This window comes from Macaca nemestrina, chromosome 1, assembly GCF_043159975.1.
Source record: "Macaca nemestrina isolate mMacNem1 chromosome 1, mMacNem.hap1, whole genome shotgun sequence".
NCBI lineage: Eukaryota > Metazoa > Chordata > Mammalia > Primates > Cercopithecidae > Macaca > Macaca nemestrina.
Genome location: NC_092125.1, coordinates 181,172,430 through 181,195,193, shown reverse-complemented (window position 1 = coordinate 181,195,193; position 22,764 = coordinate 181,172,430). Strand labels below are relative to the sequence as shown.

The following is a 22,764-nucleotide window of genomic DNA, read 5'->3' as shown; positions in this document are numbered from 1 at the left end:
CACACTGCAGGTAAGAGTATAAATTAATACAAACACTATCAAGAATATCTGACAATATCACAATTACAAAAGCACATTTTCTTTGAACCAGTAATCCTATTCTAAGAATGTACCATACAAATACGCCAAAAAATATGTGAAATGACTAAGAAGGTTTTTTTTAATTGCAGCACTATAATAGCAAAAATCAGAAATAATTTTAGGTTCATCAGTAAAGCACAGGTTTAAAATAACTAAGGACTATTCGCATAATGGAATGGCATGCAGCCATTAAAAAAGAACAAAGTCCCCGATGGTCTAGTGGTTAGGGAAAATATCTTTTTTAATAAATAAAAAATAAACAAAAAAGAACAAGGAAGCCAGACATGGTGGCTCATGCCTGTCATCTCAGCACTTCGAAAGGCCGAGGAGGGTGGATTGCTTGAGCCCAAGAGTTCAAGAACAGTCTCGGCAACATGGCGAAACCCCGTCTCTACAAGAAATAAAAAAATAGTTGGGCGTGGTAGCATACACCTGTAGTCCCAGCTACTCAAGAGGCTAAGGTGGGAGGATCAATTGAGCCCAGGAGGTCAAGGTTGCAGTGAGCTATAATCACACCACTTTACTCCAGCCTGGGCAACAGTAGGATCCTGTCTCAAAAATAAAAATAAAGGCTGGGCACATGGCTCAAGCCTCTAATCACAGCACTTTGGGAGGCTGAGGCGGGTGGATCACCTGAGGTCAGGAGTTCGAGACCGGTCTGGCCAATATGGCAAAACTCTGTCTCTGATAAAAATGCAAAAATTAGCCAGGCGTGGTAGCAGGCACCTGTAATTCCAGCTACTCTGGAGGCTGAGGCAGGGAGAACTGCTTGAACCCAGGAGTGGGAGGCTGCAGTGAGCCGAGATTGTGCCACTGCACTCCAGCCTAAGTGACAGATCAAGATCCCATCTCAAAAAAAACCATAAAATAAAAATTTTAAAAAAATAGGGGAGGGGGACGAGAGGGGGGAGAGGGGAGGAACAAAACCTGAAACAATCTTCAGACTTTTTCCCTTGAGCAAGGATTTAGCTTATATTCATATTTAAAGGGGAAAGGGGTGATTTTATTAACAGAATTCTATGTAGTTATAACAAAACTGTCATGTTAGAGTTACCTTGTTAGGCGAATCTAAAAAAGTAGGCATATCAAGTCTTGTAGGTAGTATGTGCCTAAATGCTTTTCTAAGATACACTCTTGTCTAGAAAGACATGTACAGGAATATCTTTAAAAATATGCTTTACAGTCAGGCACAGTAATCCCAGCACTTTGGGAGGCCGAGGCTGGAGGATCACTTGAGGTCAGGAGTTTGAGACCAGCCTGGCCAACACGGTGAAACCCCCTCTCTACTAAAAATACAAAACTTAGCCAGACATGGTGGTGAGTGCCTGTAATCCCAGCTACTTGGGAGGCTGAGGCAGGAGAATCGCTTAAACCCAGGAGGCGGAGGTTGCAGTGAGCTGAGATCCCACCACTGCACTCCAGCCTGGGCGAAACAGCAACAATAACAGCAGCAACAATAACAAGAGCCTTCCTATTAGAAAAAGGAAGCTTTATGAAATGAAAATCTGACCAAGTTTCTCCCCTACTAAAACTCTTCCACTAACACATTAATAAAATTAATCATTTTACTGAGCAGCTACCATAAAGCAGGCACTACAATGAACCAGGGAAACAGAGGTCCCTGTCCTCATCTAGTTTACACACTTAGCAAAAGAACAAGAAAACTAAATTCAATGTCGTAACAAGTGTTATAATAGGAGAAGCATAAGGTATTATTGGTACTGTTTTGCTTTCTGGGTCATAAAAATTTATCACTAAACTCAAATACAAGATTTCTTAACTCAGAAATTCTTAACTAGGATGATATGCCAACTCCTATGCCTGGGGTTGAAAATCACTGCATTGAGAAATTTTACTGCTGAGAAACTGACTAGTCAGTTGCACATAGGAATAGAGCACATAGAGGAAAAAAAGACTGAGAGCCACCCTACTCTGATAGGTATCAATTCAACCTATATAATACTGAAAGTTTCTTTTTTTAAAAGCTCAGATAAACAAAATTGAGACAATATATTTCACAAATCTGATATAAGTATGTTTCACTTTAATTATCATGAGCATTACTATAAAGCAGATCATTAATTTCTTCATAAATACCTTAGCAAACACTTTCATAGTATATCCCAAATACTGCACTCTAGGATCAATAGCTGCATAAGTAGCTAGCATTCTTGTGTTATGTTGAGCCTGAAAAATAATTACATATTTGAAAGCATTTCAAAACTACAAATCAGATTTTAGAATGTAATACACTCCAAATACAGAATATATAAATGTAAAATGTAAAATACCTATTAGTGAGTCAAACAAAAACTGACCTTCAATCTGAAGGAAGTATCAAGATAACTAGTAAAATACTTTTTCCTTATACTGTTCACATTTGAAAGTTTTAAACATAAAGGTAGAGTCAGTAATCTGTAAACTTTTAAAATGAAAAGTATATACATGGCCCATAAAGATAAACTTACCAATGTATTATATAAACTGATATCGCCTTCTAACCCACTTCGTCTGTGTTCAAATTTTACTATAGGCACTTTGGCAGTAGTTATAGGCAAAATGTTTCTTAAACCTAATTTAAAAATAAAAAAGACTTCAGTAGGTTAAATAATTTTCATATATGCTAAAAAAAAATTCTTTTGTTTTAAAGATTTAAAATTCATACCTGGATGTCTCTTAAGAATTTTTGCCAAATTTTCAATTATTTCCTTACAATTTAATTTCTAAAAAACAAACCAAATAAATAATAGTTTGACTCAATTTCACCTTGTGCAAATTCTACTTTAATCTAGGCATTTAATAGTAGCACTTAAAATTTCCAGCCATAAAGTCCTATAATAACATTGCTACTCCAAGTAAGTGATTCATAGACCTACAGTATCAGCATAATCTGGAAACTTCATAAAAATGCAGAATCTGAGGACACTCCCCAGTCTACTAAATCATAATCTGCATTTTAACAGAATCTCAAGGTAATTCACATGCAGATTAAAGTTTGAGAAGCACAAAGACAGGAGAATAATACGGTTTTCAAAAAGTGAATAAACAACTACAGCTGAGTTTGGCGAGGGCAAAACAATATAGCGATAAAGGACATAGGCTCTGAATTGTGACAAACTTGGATTCAAATCTTAAACTAAGTATTGATTAGCTGTGTGACTGAACAAATGTTTAACCTCTCTGAGCATCACATTACTATTCTATAAAATCAAGACAATCAGAAACTCCTGTCCTGCAAAGCTGTTGGGAGGATTACATCAGATTATGTATGTAAAGCACTCAGCAGAATGCCTGGCACAAAATAAGCCTTTAAATCTGTGAGTTATTTATTATTATTATGTTGATGTGGAAAAGAAAGATACTCCTATTTCTCACCAGCACCTATTTCTCCAAGGAAATTCTTACCTCTGTAAATGTAAATGTGTTACTGTTGTAAAAACCAGAGACAGCAGATTTGGTATGGTAATGATAATCATAATACATAATGATTATGGCATTAAAAATTAACTGGAAATAGCTGAAGGGTATAAACATCAATCCCAAGAGTTATAAAGTAACTTCCATTTTTCCAACATGTTCTTTTTAGCTACATGAGAGCAGGAGCCATTGCAGCTAAACCAAAGGATTTCAAAGACACCATTAATTACTAATTCACATATGATAAAATTAACAAAGGAGGTAATTTTTCTCTTTATTATTAAAGAATAGAATTATGCTAAATCTTAAAAGTTTCAATTATGGCTCATCTGAAAGAAAATGATTTATTATTTTCATTGTTTCAACTTCCCAGTAGGAATGGCACATATTATATATAATATACAAACCCTTAGTGATTAGAAGTTTAATTAATAAGTTTTACATAGAAGATATCTAAACTCTAACCTCTTTCCTGGGTAAAAAAATCATTTCCTATTCCCTCAATTTTACTCTTCAGAATGGAGAAGGGCAGCCACTTTCCAAGTAGGTGGCTCTAAGCAGAATTTAGTAAAGGAGAACAAATAAAATACTTGCAACTTTTCAGTTTCTTTATAAAACAAGATGTTAAGACACCAGAAGCAACCTCTTATGGCCAGAAATAAGTCATCACTGCCATCTTTACTCCGGGTCTAACAATTTCAAAACCACCTTTCGAAAGAATGATTTTAGAAAAGCACACTATTCTGCTGAATTCTTTTATAATGTAACAGAGGCGATACTGACACCACTACAGATGCCAGAAGCTGGGCCTCACCCCAATCTCGCAAGCAGTCCCTCATTTTAAAACATAAATACCAATAGCTAGGCTGGTAAAGGACTGAACATCTGCAAGGATACCCTCCTTTGCTAGTTGCCGTTGAGAAGGCCTGGGACACTTCTTCCCTGTCCAATCAGTCCTTTTCTTCCCTGGAGCTTGGACAATCTCCTTCCCACTATTAAGGCCTGGTATACAAAAAAGGAAAGTGTAAGTACCCACTCTCACTGCTGAAATTGCACTTGGGGAAGGTCTGCTCCTGGCATCTCACGGTGGAACTCAGAAAGCTATCAGTTTCAGAAAGCAGTGGTTAGGTTCTACAGTACTATTAGTACTATATTTCAGCTACATTATGGGTTAAAAAAATTACAGAGAGGCAGTGAGATACAACGGAAAGAGCACGAACTCTGGAGTCAGACAGACCTGGGTTACGAATCCCGGCTCCAAGAATTACTAGCTGTGTGAACTTGGACAAGTCAGTTTATCTTTCAAAGCCTCAGTTTCCTCATCTGTAAAATGGGGGAAATAATACCTACCTCGAAGGTGGTTGTAAGAATGAAATGAGATAATGTATGTAAAAGTGTATACTGGGAACTCAATAAATGTTAGTTCTCCTCCCCGCCCAAAATGAGTTTCTAAAAGCTATCTTGGCATTTTATTTATTTATTTATTATTTTTTTGAGACGGAGTCTCACTCTGTCGCCAGGCTAGAGTGCAGTGGTGCGACCTCAGCTCACTGCAACCTCTGCCTCCCGGGTTCAAGCGATTCTCCTGCCTCAGCCTCCGAGTAGCTGGGACTACAGGCGTGTGCCACTATGCCCAGCTAATTTTTTTATTTTTCATAGAGACGGGGTTTCACCATGTTGGCCAAGAGTTTCTCGATCTCTTGACCTCATGACCTGCCCGCCTCGGCCTCCCAAAGTGCTGGGATTAAAGGCGTGAGCCACTGTGCCCAGCCCTTAGCATATCATTTATAACATTGCTTCTATGGAAAAAATTTTATGTGAGTGGCCAAAAATTATAACTAACTTTTAGAACAAAACCAATTATAAATTAGATGACCACCTGTATTTACTACCTGTAGTAATACAAAGACGTCATCTAATGAAAGAGATATGAGAAGACAAAGTATGAAAGATCAATGTTCACTACGAAACTGAAACATCAGCTTCTCATTGGTTCTAGTGAAAAAATTCCAACTTTGTGGTATATTAACTTTTTCCGAAAATTCATTACAAATCACTTATAACTCTCAGTCACGTGGTTTTTGTATCATAAAATTACTGAAACACTTTTAAGATTTCAATGTCTTCTAAATTGAAAATGCTATTGTTTTCATATTTCAAACATTTATTTTGCTAATATATTTATACAAAGAGTGATACCACATTTTTATCACTATCACGTACAAAAATAAAAATAGAATCGTCATTGGGAGAAAACAAACTTACATAACGCTTTCCAAACACTCTTACCTCTGCATTTTCATGGCCTTCCAGGGTCATACAAATATCCAGATCACTATCACGAAATCCAAATCCATTCTTAGAAGAGCCAAATAAGCACAATCTTGCCTTTTCTAAGCAAAGGAAAACAAAGTCCAAAGTCTTATTATTAGCAGAGAGGAGGAGTCTTCTATTATCTACTAATGACCTAATACAACATACTCTCGTCATTTTCTATGATTTAAGTTACTTATCACTGGAAGAAATACTGAGAAATTCCAAAATATCTTGAGCTCAAGCTTTTGTCCAAGTTCCCATACCCATGTACCCAACTGCTTTTTCCAATTTTCCACAGACATCATAAATTCAACATCTGAACTATCAACTTCACCCCAAATCTATTATTATTTCTATTATCACTGTTCTTAGCAAATAGTATCATCATGCACTCAGTTGCCCACATCAGAAATACAGGTGCAATACTTAGTATCTCTCTCTCAGTGTCCATGTCCAAACAATCATTGAGACTTTTAGCTTTTTCTGACTTACGTAATAAATCCATCTGCTTTTATACATTCTCAACATCACTACCAATAGTTAAGATCAATATTTGAGGACTGCCCTCTTAAAGATAAATTAGTTCTTTCAAAGCACAGTTCATGTAGGTTTACAAACATCACCTTAGTATATGATTCTCTTCCAAAAATGAGTAATTATAGTCCACTTGATATAAATTATGATAGGGTTACCCTTCAGACTCAGTATCATCTAATAACAGCTACCATTTCAAATAAGCTATGGTTTAACAGAGTTGGATTTTTCTTCCTATTACTTTTTTTCTTTTTTAAGAGATAGGGTCTTGCTATGTTGCGCAGGCTATAGCACGTTGGCTATTCTTAACAGGCACAATCATTATACACTACAGCCTCGAACCCCTCGCCTCAAGCAATACTCCCACCTCAACCTCCCAAGTGGCTGGGATAACACGTGTGTGCCACTGGGCCTGGCTCTTCCTATTAATTCTAAAGTAGACTACACATTTAGATAGGACATTTATACTTTCAAAACTTCATACCCCCATCCAGTTCTGATGCTCTACTTGAAATTTCAATGATAGCTGAGAGGCAAAAAAGAAACTATACTCATCAACAAATAAAAATGAGCATGAGTTTTATATAATAGAGACTTAGATTTGGTCAATACTTTATATACTCCTATAATCCCAGTGTTTCAGGAAGCCAAGGTAGGAGGATCACTTGCGGTCAGGAGTTTGAGACCAGCCTGGGCAACATGGTGAGACTTTCTGTCTTTACAAAAAAATTTTAAAGTGAAAAAGAAGGCAGGGTGCAGTGGCTCATGCCTGTAATCCTAGAATTCTGGGAAGCTGAGGTAGGTGGATCACTTGAGTTCAGGAGTTTGAGACCTGCTTGGAAAACATGGTAAGACTCCATCTCTACAAAAAAAAATCTGCTGGGTGTGGTGGCGTGTACCTGTGGTCCCAGCTACTCAGGAGACTAAGGTAGGAGGATCACTTGAACCTCAGAGGTCAAGGCTGAACCCTAATGACATGATCGCACCACTGCAGTTGAGCCCGGGTGACAGAGCAATATCCTATTTCATATATATATTTATGTATTCTTTTTTTTCTTTTTGAGATGAAGTTTCGCTCTTGTTGCCCAGGCTGAAGTGCAAAGGCATGATCTTGGCTCACTGCAACCTCTGCCTCCCAGGTTCAAGTGATTCTCCTGCCTTGGCGGAGTAGCTGGGACTACAGACATGTGCCACCACACCCAGCAAATTTTTGTATTTTTAGTAGAGACAGGTTTCACCATGTTGGCCAGGCTCGTTTGAAACTCCTGACCTCAGGTGATCCACCTGCCTCAGCCTCCCAAAGTGCTGGGATTATAGGCGTAAGCCACTGCACCTGGCCAAAAAAAATTTTTTTAATAAAAAGTAAATTAGCCAAGCATGGTGGCACACACCTGTAGTCCTAACGATTTGGGAGGCTAAGGCAGGAGGATTGCTTGAGCCCGGCAGTTTGAGGCTGCAGTGAGCTATGATCATGCCACTGCACTCCAGTCTGGACAATAGAGTGAGACCCTGTCTCTAAAAAACAATAATGATAATATAATTTTTTAATTAAAAAATACTTTGTTTTCAAATACTTTTAAATGCAATATATAGCACATAACAGGTCATCTTGTAAAAGTACAAATTCATTCTGATTGTAAGTCAACTTTTATCCTTTTCTAAAATATTTAGTCACAAAAATCTTGATTCTTCATCCCCATGCCCAAAACTTACTCTTCCTGCTCTCTCTGCCTCTGTTATATAGGACCACCCACTGTTACTGTTATAGCAAAAACCTTGAAACCATCCTTATTTCTTTCTTTCTCTCATGCCTCACATTTTCCATCAGCAAATCCTGTTGGTTCTACCATCAAAATATATCCCAAATCTGACCACTTCTCATCTACTCTGGACTCACACAGCAGCCTCCTAAATGTTCTACTTGCTTCTAGTCTTATAGCCCAGCAACCCATTCTCTCAGATCATGTCATTAATTAACTAAAAATCCTCTAAAAGATTCTCATTAGGTACTCAAAATAAAATCCAAAGTCTTTCTACCAACCTCCATAAGGCACTAATGACTTAATTCCTAGACCACCTCTCTGACCTCTTCTATACATTACAATCTACCTTTAGTACTCCACTCCAGCCACACTTACTTCTTGGCTACTCCTCAAATACGCCAGACATAATCTAGTCTTGTTCCATCAACATGTTTTCTCCTTGGATATTTATATAACTTGCTCCTTCATGTTATTCAGGATTCTGCTCAAATGCTACCTTATGAGAGAGGCCTATCATAACACCCCATCACTTCTTTTATCTCCTACACATTTAACAGCATGTATTATTTGCTGATATAATATTATATATTTATTAGTCAACTGTTTGTCTCCCCATTTGAAACATAAGCTTCATGAGGTTTCATCTCTTTTATTAGAATTGTATTCCCAGCAACTAGAATAGTACTTAACACATAACATTCAATAAACATTTTTAAATAAATGAAACTCAAGACATGACTACAGCAAAAACGCAATAAATTTTTTAACCTATGACATACCATCATATTCTTTCTGAATAAACTTTTCCAAGCCAATTAAAATTTGCTCCCTGTTGTGTTGTTCAGAACAAGGTGGTGATAACTCATCTGGGTTTACAAAAAGAAGAAAAAAGGAAAAAGAAAAGTAAGGAAAACGGAATCTGAACACATGTTCAAGTTTTTACCCTAAAAATTTTACTTACAGTTTGTTCATTATTTGTTGACTTCTCTGACTTTAAAACCAGAAATGTTACTGGGGAAGGGTCTGGGAGATAGAAGGAAAAAAACTGTTTTTCTGTTTTAGCAACCCAAGGGAAGAAATGAAACAGAAAAATAATTTTTAAGATATATATATATATGAACATTTCACATGATCATTTTCCGTATATCTACAAACCTATTTACTTCTTCACTCTCCCTCATATCCATGCTTATTTTCCCATCTGTTAAGATCTGTATTCATATTGCTACACTAGGCATCTGGCCCATTCAAATTTAACAGTTCCCTCAAATGCCTGGTCAAAATTTCTATCTTCCCTATAAACTGTTCTGCCTAACCACAGCCTTCAATGCTCTCTCCTTAGTTTCACTTCTTTAGTTCTTCAAACTGTGTGCCACAGTCTAGTACCTGATTTATTTTGTTCTTTTGGTTTTCTATTTATTTCATTTATATTCATCTTATTTTTCCAAGTAAGTCCATATATTTCTTGAGAACAAAGTCTTTTTTTCCCTATCTCATCCAGACTTATCCCCAAAAGTTAATACAGTAACAGGAACAAAGCAGTAATTTATTAAGAATTTGTTATAATGAATTAAACTAACATTCAGCTTTTTAAAAATAAATGCAGTTATCAGTGCTTACAGAAGAAGGGGAGTTAAATAGATGAAATTCATGTAATTTGTTAATTTGTTTTTAGGGCAGTGAAACTATTCTGTATGACACTCTAATGGTGGATACACGACACAGTGCACTTGTCAAAACCCACAGAATTTTGCAGCACAAAGAGTCAGCCTTAATGTATGCAATTTAAAAAAATCATCTAGGAGGTTGGGGATCTCAGGATGTAATGCAGACTGTGACAAAATAATCTAACTGTATTATAAATGTACGAAACAACTTCACATGAGGGAGTGGGGGGAAAGGTGCTGACCTAAGTAAATTTGAAAATGAGTGGAATCAATAAGACTAAGAAACAACACATAAGCACTGTACTCTAATAAAGTTGTTTCCCACAGGGGTATTGATTAACAATTCCGATACTGCTATATATATGTACTAAAATGGAACAACTTTAAAAATGAATAATAGATGGTAGGAAACAGGTTTCTCACTGCTGGAGTGGGAGTTTACATATACGCGTGGCTAAAACGAGCCATGTGGTAATGGGTTAGAGATGCATATACCATTACGAAATCATGTTTGGTTTAATACAGATAAGATGGCTACATATAGGCTGTGCGTGGTGGCTCACGCCTGTAATCCCAGCACTCTGGGAAGCCGAGGAGGGTGGACCACGAGGTCAGGAGATCAAAACCATCCTGTCTAACATAGTGAAACCCCATCTCTACTAAAAATACAAAAAATTAGCCGGGTGTGGTGGCGGATGCCTGTAGTACCAGCTACTCGGGAGGCTGAGGCAGGAGAATGGTGTGAACCCGGCAGGAAGAGTTTGCAGTGAGCTGAGATCGCACCACTGCACTCCAGCCTGGGCGACAGGGTGAGACTCTGTCTCAAAAAAAAAAGACGGCTACATACAGAAATATTTATAGTAAGTTTATACACATAGGTTAGTATACACACACACATTTTCTTGCTCTGAGATGGCCTCGAAGCAACAACAGCCCAGTAACAGCAAGCACACCTAGTGTTTAGGTCTTAGTTTCTAATATCATTCTCCAATAAAAGGAACCACTGCTCCTTGGACAAATGCCTAATTCTAGGAGTAGGGCACAAAATATACATGAAGTGCCAGGAGTATCTTATAGTGCCAGAAAATATGAAAGTGTTAAAACTCAAACAAACAAAAAAACCACACACTGATGGATATATATAAAATGGACCAGGAAGACAAGTAAAACAGCTCCCAATGGCCAAAGCTGGAAAAACCTGAACAAAAGAAAATTATATTCCATTATAACCCAAAGTATCAAATATCTATGAGCCCACATTGAGATAACTGAGTAAATAAGTAAAAATAAATGTAAATTGTATCTTAATAAAGATGCTAAAAAAACATGTGCCATGACCCAGCCATTCTAAGTATTTAGCCAAGATAAATGAAAGCGTTATGTCCATACCCAGACCCACAGAGCCAAAATTTTGAAATGAGACAAATATTTATCAACAGGTGAATGGATAAACAAATTGTGGTATAGCCATACAATGGAACACTACTCAGATACAAGAAGAAATTAACCACTGATACACAACATAAATGAATCTCAAAGTAATTATACTGAGCAAAAAAAGCCAGACAAAAAAAGAATACATTCTGTATAATTCCACTTATACAGAACTCTAGAAAATGCAAACTATCTATAGTGACAAAAGCAGAAAAGTAGTTGCCTGGTGGGAAGTGGAAATGAGGAAGAAGGGAGAGATTACAATGAAGCACTAAATGTTATAACCAGAAATTTTATCTTACCTGGACACAGGAAGTAATTCATAAATGTCTGCTGAGTAAAGGTGACTACCAGGTACTCTGTAGACGTTCGCTGAATAAAGGCATGCAAGGCTTTCCCAAAAATATCTTTATAGCCTTATCTCTCTCTATTACCTTTCTTATACCCTACCAAATCAAAGGCAATTATTCCCCCAAACAAACTATGCACTTTATGCTTTTTTTTTTTTTTCTGAGACGGAGTCTCACTCTGTTGCCCAGGCTGGAGTACTGTGGCACAATCTTGGCTCACCACAACCTCTGCCTCCCAGGTTCAAGCGATTCTCCTACCTCAGATTCCCGAGTAACTGGGACTACAGGCACCCGCCACCATGCCCGGCTAATTTTTATATTTTTAGTAGAGACAGGGTTTCACCATGTTGGCCAGGCTGGTCTCGAACTCCTGATCTCATGATCCACCTGCCTCGGCCTCCCAAAGTGCTGGGATTACAGGTGTGGGCCACTGTGCCCAGTCACTCTATGCTTTTATGAATAATCTCTGACGTTTAAAAATGCAACTCAATCCATCTGAAATACCACATCATTAATCCTGATTCCTCTAATCCACCCCAGAAAAAATTGTGTTTACACGGCGTTTCGTTCACCACTACTATAGCACGTAACACATTCTATCTCCAATTATGGTAATTTACATAAATGCCATATTAATCCATCTAGAGCAGTTTTATCCAAGAATGTTGCAATGATGAAAATGTTCTCTATCAATGCTATCCAGTGCAGCAGCCACTAGCCCCATATAGCTACTGAGTACTTGAGATATGTCTAGTATAAAACTGAAGAACTTGGTTTTAACTTAATTTTAATTGATTTAAATTTAAAAGCCACATAGGCTAGAAGCTACCAAGTTAGACAGTTCATATCCATATTCTAAGTTCCTTAAAAGCAATATATATGGACTCTCGATTTCCCTTGGCATTTACCACGATGCCCTGCACATAGTAGTCATTTAGTATATATGTGTGCCTGGGTATCTATTCAAACACCTCCAGCAAAACAAAATGTAAACAAACTTTTTAAATCAGAAAATTAATATTTAATATCTAAGAAGGAATCTAGTCCCAATAGCTGTAGTAATGAAAGACTTACCAAAACATCTTTTACATACTAAATCGAGTATTTCCCGAAATCTGTTTGTCATCGGTGGTAGAGGTTTTAGATCAATTTTCCTAAAATCCTCTGGGCAATCATTCTTTGAATGGCCATCCTTTTTGCAGATGCTGCATACTATCGTTGGTGGCTACACGAAGATAAAAAGAAATCTAATTTAATAAACTTTTGAGGGACTTCATCACTTATGAAGTCAATTCAAAAAGAATCTTTTATGTAACTCAGTTTTGATAACCTGTGCTTCCAGGAGGTAATTTTTTTAAAAACATGTTGTTAAAACGCAGTATTAGCTACAAAAAACTTTTTTGAGTCAACCACTTTTTCTTCCCCAGTAAAATTATATCAAGGATTAAATTTACCTGAAAATAAAAGATACAGAAAATGCCAGAAGATGCAGAAGGTATGAGTTCATTCAAACAGCTCCCAAAGGAAAACATATGCATTATATTTTTAACTTACTGAGATCTAACAAAATAGGTTATAAAGAAATTTTAAGGTGCACCTTTCATTTCACTCCAAACATTTTCTATTTTCTGAACCAATCACAGAACCCTCCACTTAGTTGGTTCAATTTATTACATTAGTTGCTCAAGAGACCAAACCACAGACTGAACACTAAAAATAAATTAGCTTCATACGAAGAGTAACTTATTCAACAGCCACACAAAATGAACTCCAAACCCTCATAACCATTTTAATGTATTTCAATGGACACCAAACAGGTGGTTAAAACACAAAAATTTATGCCAACTCGATGAAACAAACACATATGTTTAAGAAACACCAATACTCTTTTCTTTATTGTAATATGCCTAGATCCTAAAGTGTCTTTCTCCAGTGTTAGCCTGGTCATAAATTCTGATACAAATTATATAAGGAAATCTCTCTTTGTAAGAATAATGCACTGTGGGCTAATTAACAGTACTACAAGAATCTCTACCAGCTTTTCAAAGCTTTTTCTTTAAAAAATGACATATTGGCCGGGCGCGGTGGCTCAAGCCTGTAATCCCAGCACTTTGGGAGGCCGAGATGGGTGGATCACGAGGTCAGGAGATCGAGAGACGATCCCGGCTAACACGGTGAAACCCCGTCTCTACTAAAAAATACAAAAAAATAGCCGGGCGAGGTGGCGGGCGCCTGTAGTCCCAGCTACTCAGGAGGCTGAGGCAGGAGAATGGCGTAAACCCGGGAGGCGGAGCTTGCAGTGAGCTGAGATCCGGCCACTGCACTCCAGCCTGGGTGACAGAGCAAGACTCCGTCTCAAAAAAAAAAAAAAAAAAAAAGACATATTTAGGCAGGAAACTCTTTAAATAGTAAAAATGAAAACTGGAGAAACAGTACTTACCCTAAGTTTCCAGGAAAAAAAGTATAAAGGATAAGACACGTAAACTGAAGTTATATAATTAAGTTTTCTAAAAACCTGCAATTTATTTGATGCTTTCAATAGTCCATGTGCTCTAAATACTGCAACCGAGATAAAATGTGGATGTATATTTATATAGACTGCAGAAATACTGCTTATCCGGAGGGGGAAATGGGGAGGTGCTGGTCAAAGGGTACAAAGTTTCATTTATGCAAAATAAGTAAGTTCTGGAGATCTGCACAAAGTAGGGCCTAAGATTAATAATACTGTATTATATTCTTAAATTTGCTAATAAGGTACCTCTTAAGTTATCTAACTACAAAAGGAAAAAAAGAGGAGGGTACTTTTGGAGCTGATGGATGGAGAGGTTTTCTGTGGCATTGACAGTGATAATAATATATATATACTTAACTTCAAACACATCCAGTTGTAGACATTAAATATCTATAGCTTTTTAAATGCTAGTCATACCTTAATAAAGCAGATTTTTTAAAAAAGGCAATACTATTTAATAATTAGGTTAAACACCTTCAAGCTTGTCAATAATTACTGATAAAACAATAAGCCTGGATAAGGCTAGATGACTTTCCTTTTTTTTTTTTTAATATTCTACTTGGCTTATGCATGATCTGTATAATCATTTTTTCACATGGATAATGATAATGATATTTCAATTCTGTGCAATGCACTTGAAGTAATGTGACTCGGTTAAAACTTTATTTTATTTGCAAAGCAGTTATCGCTTACTTCCTGTTCAATAGGTTTTTTCCTATGATTTTAAATGATTTCCTTTATGAGTTAAAGTTTAGACTATCTGGCCAGCTGGAGTAGCTCACATCTATAATCCCAGCACTTTGGGAGGCCAAGGCAGGCGGACCGCTTTAGCTCACGAGTTCAAGAACAGCCTGAGCAATATGGCGAAATCCCGTCTCTACAAAAAAATACAAAAATTAGCCAGACATGGTGGTGTGTGCCTGTAGTCCCAGCTACTCAGGAGGCTGAGGTGGGAGAATGGCTTGAGCCCAGGAGGCGGATTGCACCACTGCATTTCAGCCTGGGCGACAGAGCCAGACCTTGTCTCAAAATAATAATAAGTTCATACTATCTTACTTCAAAAGTAGGAAAGTTTGGATTCCTGTAATTCATACAGGATAAGCTGAAATCCAGAGGCTCAGTAGCAGAAACAGAAACTGGATTCTTCATTTTTTTGACTACTAATCTTAGTTTCCCTCAACTACCATTAGTATGCCTATATTTCCCCCGTCTAAAAATATCTCCCCAGCACTTTGGGAGGCCGAGACAGGCGGATCACGAGGTCAGGAGATCGAGGCCATCCTGGCGAACATGGTGAAACCCCGTCTCTACTAAAAAGTACAAAAAACTAGCCAGGCAAGGTGGTGGGCGCCTGTAGTACCAGCTACTCGGGAGGCTGAGGCAGGAGAATGGCGTAAACCCGGGAGGCGGAGCTTGCAGTGAGCTGAGATCCGGCCACTGCACTCCAGCCTGGGCGACAGAGCGACACTCCGTCTCAAAAAAAAAAAAAAAAAAAAAATATATATATATATATATATATAAAAAATATCTTTAAAGTAGAATACTTTTAGAATTTACAAATCTTGTATTTTTTGGGGAAGAAAAATTTTATGTGTAAAAATAAGCTTGAATGTGGCTTTTGTTATGGAAAAAAGAAAAAATACAAAATAAGCAACATTTAAAATGCATGCTGCCTTTGCTAAGATTTTCATGAAATATCAGATGAATCCTTTCATATACGAGAAAGTAAAGGAAACAACTGGTAATACAATGCTGAAACCTTTTGAGGCTTTACATACAGTATTTAAAGGAAACTACATGAAAAACACAACATGTAAAATACATACCAAAGTATCATTCCAAAACAACAGTCACCACTATATAAGCTATTTTTACATTTCTAATTCTAAAAAATATACATAGTCACACAACCACCACAAAATCTTATAGATCGTTTACAAACTGTATCCTACCTTGCCAGAGGTTAAAATAAATTTATCAAACACATAATATAATTCCTGGGTGGGGAGGTTATCATCATCATTAAGGTCAGAAGCATCTTCTGTAGCTTTGCAGTTGCAAGAGGTAGCAGATGTGTCGGTGCACACACTCTGATGTGAACTCTCCGTTTCTAAATTTGACCTGCAGTCTGTTCCAGTAGATTTATCTGGGTCAGGCGACTTAGACAAATCAATGCAATTACATTGGCTGAGCTCTTTTTTTAAACAAGTTTCTGAAGGCGCTAAATCATCTTGTTTCTTAACTAATTTTGGCTCCAATTCACTGCTATTGCTGGTAGAAAGAGATGAAGAGTCCTGTCTGTGGTCAGCAAAATCTAGTTCATTTACCAACAAATTGTTGTTGTCAATAATACATTTCTGTGATGTACATTCCAATTCATCATATTTAACAGGTTGCTCTCTTTCTGCATTTATTTTTTCTGTAGTTTCCCCAAGCAGAATACAGCCGTTATTTGCCATACTGTTAGACTTGACTGGTTTCTTATTGCTTATTTTCCCCTTCTCTCTTTTCTTGAAGTCCACTGTAGACTTATTTCCACCCTTCATCTGAGGACAGGCAAAATATCGATAAGCTGCCCTAAATCTCTCCACAACATATTCGTAAACCAGCTGGCTATTTAAGCTCCGTGCAACATTCCTCTTGACTGAAAATGGATCTAGCAAAAGAGAAAATGGTAAATAGTTAAGTCTCTACTACCAAACTACATTTTCAAGCTCATACAAGTAGATCTTAACTGATACATTGTCAGGAGAATACATTTTCGCAAGGGGTTTTTCTAAGCTAGAGTCCCAATGAAAGTTCCTGAAAATGGGAGGAAATACAATTGCAACTTTTTTTTCTTCCTTTCTCTCATAAAATAAAAAGCTAAAAGGAAAAATAAACAAGACTAATAATAAGGTAACTAATAACGGGATGGCTGAGAAGGCCAACTCAGTAATTAGTTTCAATGATGAAACTGTGGAAAAAGGAGTTGTGCTGAAATACTTCCCTCTACCCTGTCACTGAATAAAAATTTTCAAGCTTCAGGACCTATTAGTGATTTTCATCTTGCTATAGTATTGGTTTTTTTTCTTTTCTTTTAACATGGAGTCTTGCTCTGTCCCCCAAGCTGGAGTACAGTGCTACGATCTCAGCTCACTGCAACCTCTGCCTCCCAGGTTAAAGCGATTCTCCTGACTCAGCCTCCCGAGTAGCTAGGACTACAGGCGCATGCTACCACGTCCAGCTAATTCTTGTATTTTTAGTAGAGATGGAGTTTCACCATGTTGGCCAGGCTGGTCTTGAACTCCTGATCTCAGGTGATCCGCCTGCTTCAGCCTCCCAAAGTGCTGGGATTACAGGCGTGAGCCACTGCGGCCGGCTCACAGTGTTCTTTAATATAATATAGTTATATGCTCTTTGCAATTTAAACAAGTAAAACAAACCTGAAACTCTCAAGGCTTCAACTTGAAAAAAAAACTGATTTTAAGATTTAACTTTAGTGAGATCAAAAGTAAAAGAAAGTAGTAGGAAGAAAGAGCAAAAAAAGCAACAGACCTAAAAAAGTAAAATTTAAACCAATATGTAAACTTTTGTCCAGTCAAAAATAATTACCCTGCAAAGTCTTGAAATAACTGCAACCTTATTATTAATAACATGACAGATTTCTGAAAATATCTGTAAGTCTTAAATATAAAAAAGCCCCAGGAAAAAAGAAGAGTGCACCAAAAAGACAATACATATGCTCTCCACTACTGAAGATCTTTTGGTATTAAGAGGCCAGGCTTCAAACTGTTAAAGTTGGGGCATCTGTTACGTTCTGCTGCTATCTAAATCCATAGGCTTTAAAAAGATTTTTCTAGTTTCTTCCTCACTTTCCAAAGAAAATGAAAAAGGGGGGAAAATAAAGAAAAAAATAGAGATAAATTATGGCTAGAAGGCTTCAGAGCTCATTTATTTACTATATATAAGAGTACAAGATGTGTATAAATGTTTGCATGTATATTTCAGAATATTTCTGGGTTGAACTCACAGTAGAGAAGGCCAGCAGGAATGAGGGAATGGAATAATGTGTAGGCTGAACAGACTAAAATGGACATAAATTCAATTTCTTATCTACAAAAGGTAAGTGAAACGCTGTGAAATTTAATTTTGATTAAGAATGGAGGAGCCACTCTATTGTTTTCTGTATCTCCAAAGATCTTAATGGTCTTGGGATCTGATATGAAACTTTGTCAACATCAATTTTTATTTTTCTCCTTTAGCGAAGCCACATTTATCAGGTGAGGTACTTTAGAAGACAATGAAAACTTTCTCACAATCTTATGACACAAATTTATTCAAAAAGATCTTATAGTATTTCTAACATATTTTTCTGTATTTCTGCAAGTTTGCACAATTAAAAAATAAAGTTTTCAAAATTTAAAAAAATGCTAATTACTGACCTTAACCATATATAGCAGAAACCTTTAAATAAATACTAATTCTATAAAACTGTAACAGACTTGACAAAGAATCTAAATAAATAATGGAAGCCACACACAGTGGCTCAATGCCTATAATCCTAGCACTTTGGGAGGCCAATGCAGGAGGATCACTTGGGGCCAAGAGTTCCAGACTAGCCTGGGCAACACAGTGAGACCCCCATCTCCACAAAAAATTAAAAAATTAGCAGGGCATGGTAGCACAAGCCTATAGTCCTAGCTACTCAGGAGGCTGAGGATCCCTTCAGCTCAGGAGTTTGAGGTTACAATAAGCCATGATCCTATTACTGCACTCCTGCCTGGGGGACAGGGCAAGACCCTGTCTCTAAAAAAATTAAAAATAAAGAATGACAATCTAGTGACATATATATAATGCTACAAAGCCAAAGGATTATTTATTAACACTGAATTAGACAATGAGTAGCACATAAAAAATATTCTCCAAGTGAAATACAACATATCATCTCACCTTCAATGGCTATTCGCCTTTTAGGCCAGTTTTTATTTTCTCTTGTTAAAATATCTCGTATCCGTACACATATGACATATTCCTCCAAAGCAAAATCCAGTGTGTAAAATTTCAGCAGCTCTAACCATAACTGTCCCAAGGATACCCGATTTGGTGTTTCCAATGTTAAAGGAGACTGGAAAAGAAAAAATACTTTCCATTTAAGCTTAACAAAACTATAAAATCAACAAATTTTCAGTTAGAGAAGACCTTGGAGATCACGTTTTCAAAAACTGAGGCATGAAGGAACAATCTGCCAAAAAGCAGTCAGTTTGAAGCAAAGCTGGGAACAAAGTCCCAGTTTACTGACTCCTAGAAATTCTGCATTCTTTCCACTGAACCAGTGATTCTCAACCTTGGCTGCACATTAGAATCATATGGGGAGCAGTAAAATACACTAATACCTGAATTCTGCACCACCCCCACCTTCTACACCCCTCCCAAGATTCTGATTTAACTGACTAGGCTATCAGCCCAGGCAATGGCATTTTTAAAGCTCCCTAAAGTAATTTTCATGTGCAGCCAAAGCTGCAAACCACTGCATAACTACTACAACTCCTTTTTCCAATAATTCCTTTTAAAATATAAGTAAATGCCCCGGCTTTCAAAAAAACTAATTCCTTCATTCAGCAAACATTTCTTTAGAACCTCCTATGTCCCTGACATTGTTGGGAACGTCATAAAATAATGAAAGCTCACACTTATACATAAGGTTTACCATGTACCATTCACTCTTCTAAAAGCTGCACATATGTTAACAATTAATTCTAACTATTCCATGAAATGGATACTATAGGGCAAGGATTTGACTCAAGACTGCCTGGCTACTGGGTCCATGCGGTGAATCACTATACTATACTGCCACTTAAATAAGGTCCTACTTCATAGACTATTAGGAGGGGAGAGACAATTTAACAATTATATAGTAAAGGCTACATGCTAAGATGGGCCTCTAAATCAGGGGAATCATAACAGAAGAGGTAACACCTGAATTCCAAAGAATTAGATGAAACCTGGCTAAAAGCAACCACTAGGCAGCATAAACACATGAAATAATCATTCTCACATTCAATTCTACAACTATTCATTGAGTGCCTACTATGTGCAAGGCAGTGTTCTAGGCACTTGGGATATGTCTTTGGGGGAAAAAAACCCAAAGATTCTCGCCTTCATGGAGCTTACTTTCTATGGAAATACAACAAACATATTTAATAAGTAAATTACATAGTAACTTAAAAGATAAGTACTACAGAAAAAAGAGAGTTGAGTACGCTAAAAAGGATGGGAGTGTGGAAGCAGGAGAAGGTTACAGTGTTTAATAGAGTAGTCAGGATAAGACTTATTGAGAAGGTATGTTTTAAGAAGAGGGAAAAGTGCTAAAGGAATGGGAAACAGGGCAAACAAACAAACAATGAGACCAGTTTTAAAAAGAAAACCAAGATAGAGTGACAGTAAGAGTAAAAGAAGAAAGCAAAGAGCCAGGAAGGGCTATTTGGCTTGTTATCTAAATGAAATGAGGAACAACTCATTTGTTCCTCATTTGAGTGTGGGGAGAGGGAAGGGCATGATCTGACTTAAGTTTTAGAAGAACTGTTCTGATTGTTAAGAACAGACTATAAAAGGAAAGGGTAGACGCAGGAAAACCTGTTAGGAGGCTACAGTAGTATCCCAGGCCAGAGATGATGGTGGCTAGGACCAGGATGGTAACAGTGGAGGTAGTGAGAGGTAATCAAATTCTGGATATATATTGAAGTAGAGATGACAGGATTTCCTGACAGACTTGATATGGGGTATGAAAGAGGAGTAAAGGATGACTCCAAGGTTAACTTGAAAGGAATATCCTTTTCGGTTAATTGAGCAACTGAAAGGATGCAGTGCAAATAATTAAGATGAAAAACCTAAGTGTAAAGCAAGTTTGAGAGGAGGATCAGGAATTCAGTTTAGACACATTAACTTTAAGACATCTATTAGACATCTAAGCAGAGACAGTAAATGGGCAGTTGGTTATACAATTATGGCAGTCAGGAGAGAGGTCTGGCTGGAGATTTGAATTTGAGAGTGATCATCATACAGATAGTACTTAAAATCCACAGGATTAGTTGGGATTACCAAGGGAATGTACATACACAAGAAAAAAGGGATCATGAACTATAGCACTTCAACTTTAAGAGATTACAGAGGAAAAAAGAAACCAGCAAAGGAAACTGAGAAGGAATAACCAGCCACGGGTCTGGTGTCCTGAAAGTCAAGTGAATAAAATTTTCAGAGAGGGAAGTAATTAACTGGCAAATGTTGCTAATAAATCAAAAACGACAGAAACTGAGAAATGACCACTGGATTTAGTAATGTGGAAGTTACTGACATTGATGATACAAGTTTTGGCAAACTGATGGGGTGACATCAAAGCCTGATTAGTGTGAGTTAAGGGGAAACAGAGAAATCAAAAATAGTAAATACAGACATTTCTTAAGAAGTTTTACTGCAAAAGGGAGCAAAGGAATAGCTGGGAGGGGAAGTGCTGTCAGATTTTTCTTACAGTGGGAGAAAAAAGAGCATGTTTGATTTTGTAGGGAATGAAAAATTGGTAATTTATGAGGGCATAATTGCTAGAGTGACATTCTGGAAAAGACAAGAAAGGATGAGACTGAATACACAAGTGAAGAAAATGACTTTAGATAAGAACATGGCAAGTTCCCAGCGAAGTAATAAGCCAGCACTGGCTGAGAGTATTAGTGGTTTGAGGAGAGAGTGTATAGTAGTCCACAAAAGTGGAAGAGTTGAATACAACAGGCAAGTACATCAGGAAACTACAAAAAATTCAGTATAGCTACAGCAATGATTTCAGAAATGTTCAGATTTCTGTCATAATGCCATCTGTTCACTTAGAAGACTACAAGCTTCTAGAGGACATAGTCCATGTACCTTTGGTTCTCTAGCACTCAAGATAATGGCCGGCACATAGTAAGTCCTTAATAAATGAATGCTGAATGATCAAATAAGCAGAGCTACCCTCTCTTAGAGCACAGGGGCTTTATTTCTCCACCCAATCTGGCATAAAATTCCCATATGCTGAAGTCTGGTCAGAGCCCAACTCTTAAAGGAAATTTTCCTTGTCTAGATGAAAAATGACAGATTTATCTTGACATGATTCAAACAATACAAGTTTTCCAAAACAAGGTATAAATTAATTAGAGAATCTTGGTACTGGAAAACTAAACCAGATCAACCCCTCACTTTACAGATGAGGAAAATGAGGCCAAGAGGCTTGCTCAAGGTCAATCTACAATTAAAATAGCTTCAATCGAAGGCATCACAAATTCTACAGATAGAAAAGCCAAAAAAAAAAAAAAACAAAAAGGCTTACTTTGCCATGTTTTTCCTTCATGGCATTACTTTGGTTGTCTGTTTCTGTCTTCTTGGTATCATCTTTTGGTTGGTCTGCCTTAGCTTTGTTTTCCTCAGCAATTGAGTTTTTCTCAGTTGCACTACTTGAATTACATTCCCACTTCACAAACTTCTCTTCTACTATGCCCTTCAGCTGAAAGTCATCCATTCTTTTTGGGTCAAAGCCTTCAATCTATATAAAAAGGCATTCCAAATTGGTAGTGGAAAAATTATTTAAAAAAAAAAAAAAAAGATGGACAAACAGACAAACCAGAATTCCAGCTTAAAATGTTTTAGCAGAGTTCTCTGCCAGAGCAAACTATATAAATACACAC

At 37.1% G+C, this 22,764-nt stretch overlaps 1 protein-coding gene across 11 annotated transcripts in view; it reads right to left on the bottom strand.

The window, feature by feature from the left end:
* The window catches only part of TUT4 (terminal uridylyl transferase 4), a 130,313-nt gene that overhangs the window by 35,589 nt on the left and 71,960 nt on the right, over positions 1-22,764 (bottom strand). For 8 of the 11 annotated variants that reach the window (XM_071092957.1, XM_071092953.1, XM_071092927.1 and 5 more), the window contains 9 exons: positions 22,410-22,622; positions 19,007-19,181; positions 16,027-16,730; positions 12,637-12,787; positions 8,891-8,977; positions 5,788-5,891; positions 2,747-2,804; positions 2,550-2,653; positions 2,179-2,268 (listed from right to left, as the gene is read on the bottom strand). In XM_071092957.1, coding sequence (XP_070949058.1) covers positions 2,179-2,268; positions 2,550-2,653; positions 2,747-2,804; positions 5,788-5,891; positions 8,891-8,977; positions 12,637-12,787; positions 16,027-16,730; positions 19,007-19,181; positions 22,410-22,622 — 1,686 coding nt within the window. The remainder of the gene's footprint in view (positions 1-2,178; positions 2,269-2,549; positions 2,654-2,746; positions 2,805-5,787; positions 5,892-8,890; positions 8,978-12,636; positions 12,788-16,026; positions 16,731-19,006; positions 19,182-22,409; positions 22,623-22,764) is intronic. The other 3 variants (XM_071092954.1, XM_071092955.1, XM_071092947.1) reach the window with 2 other exon arrangements.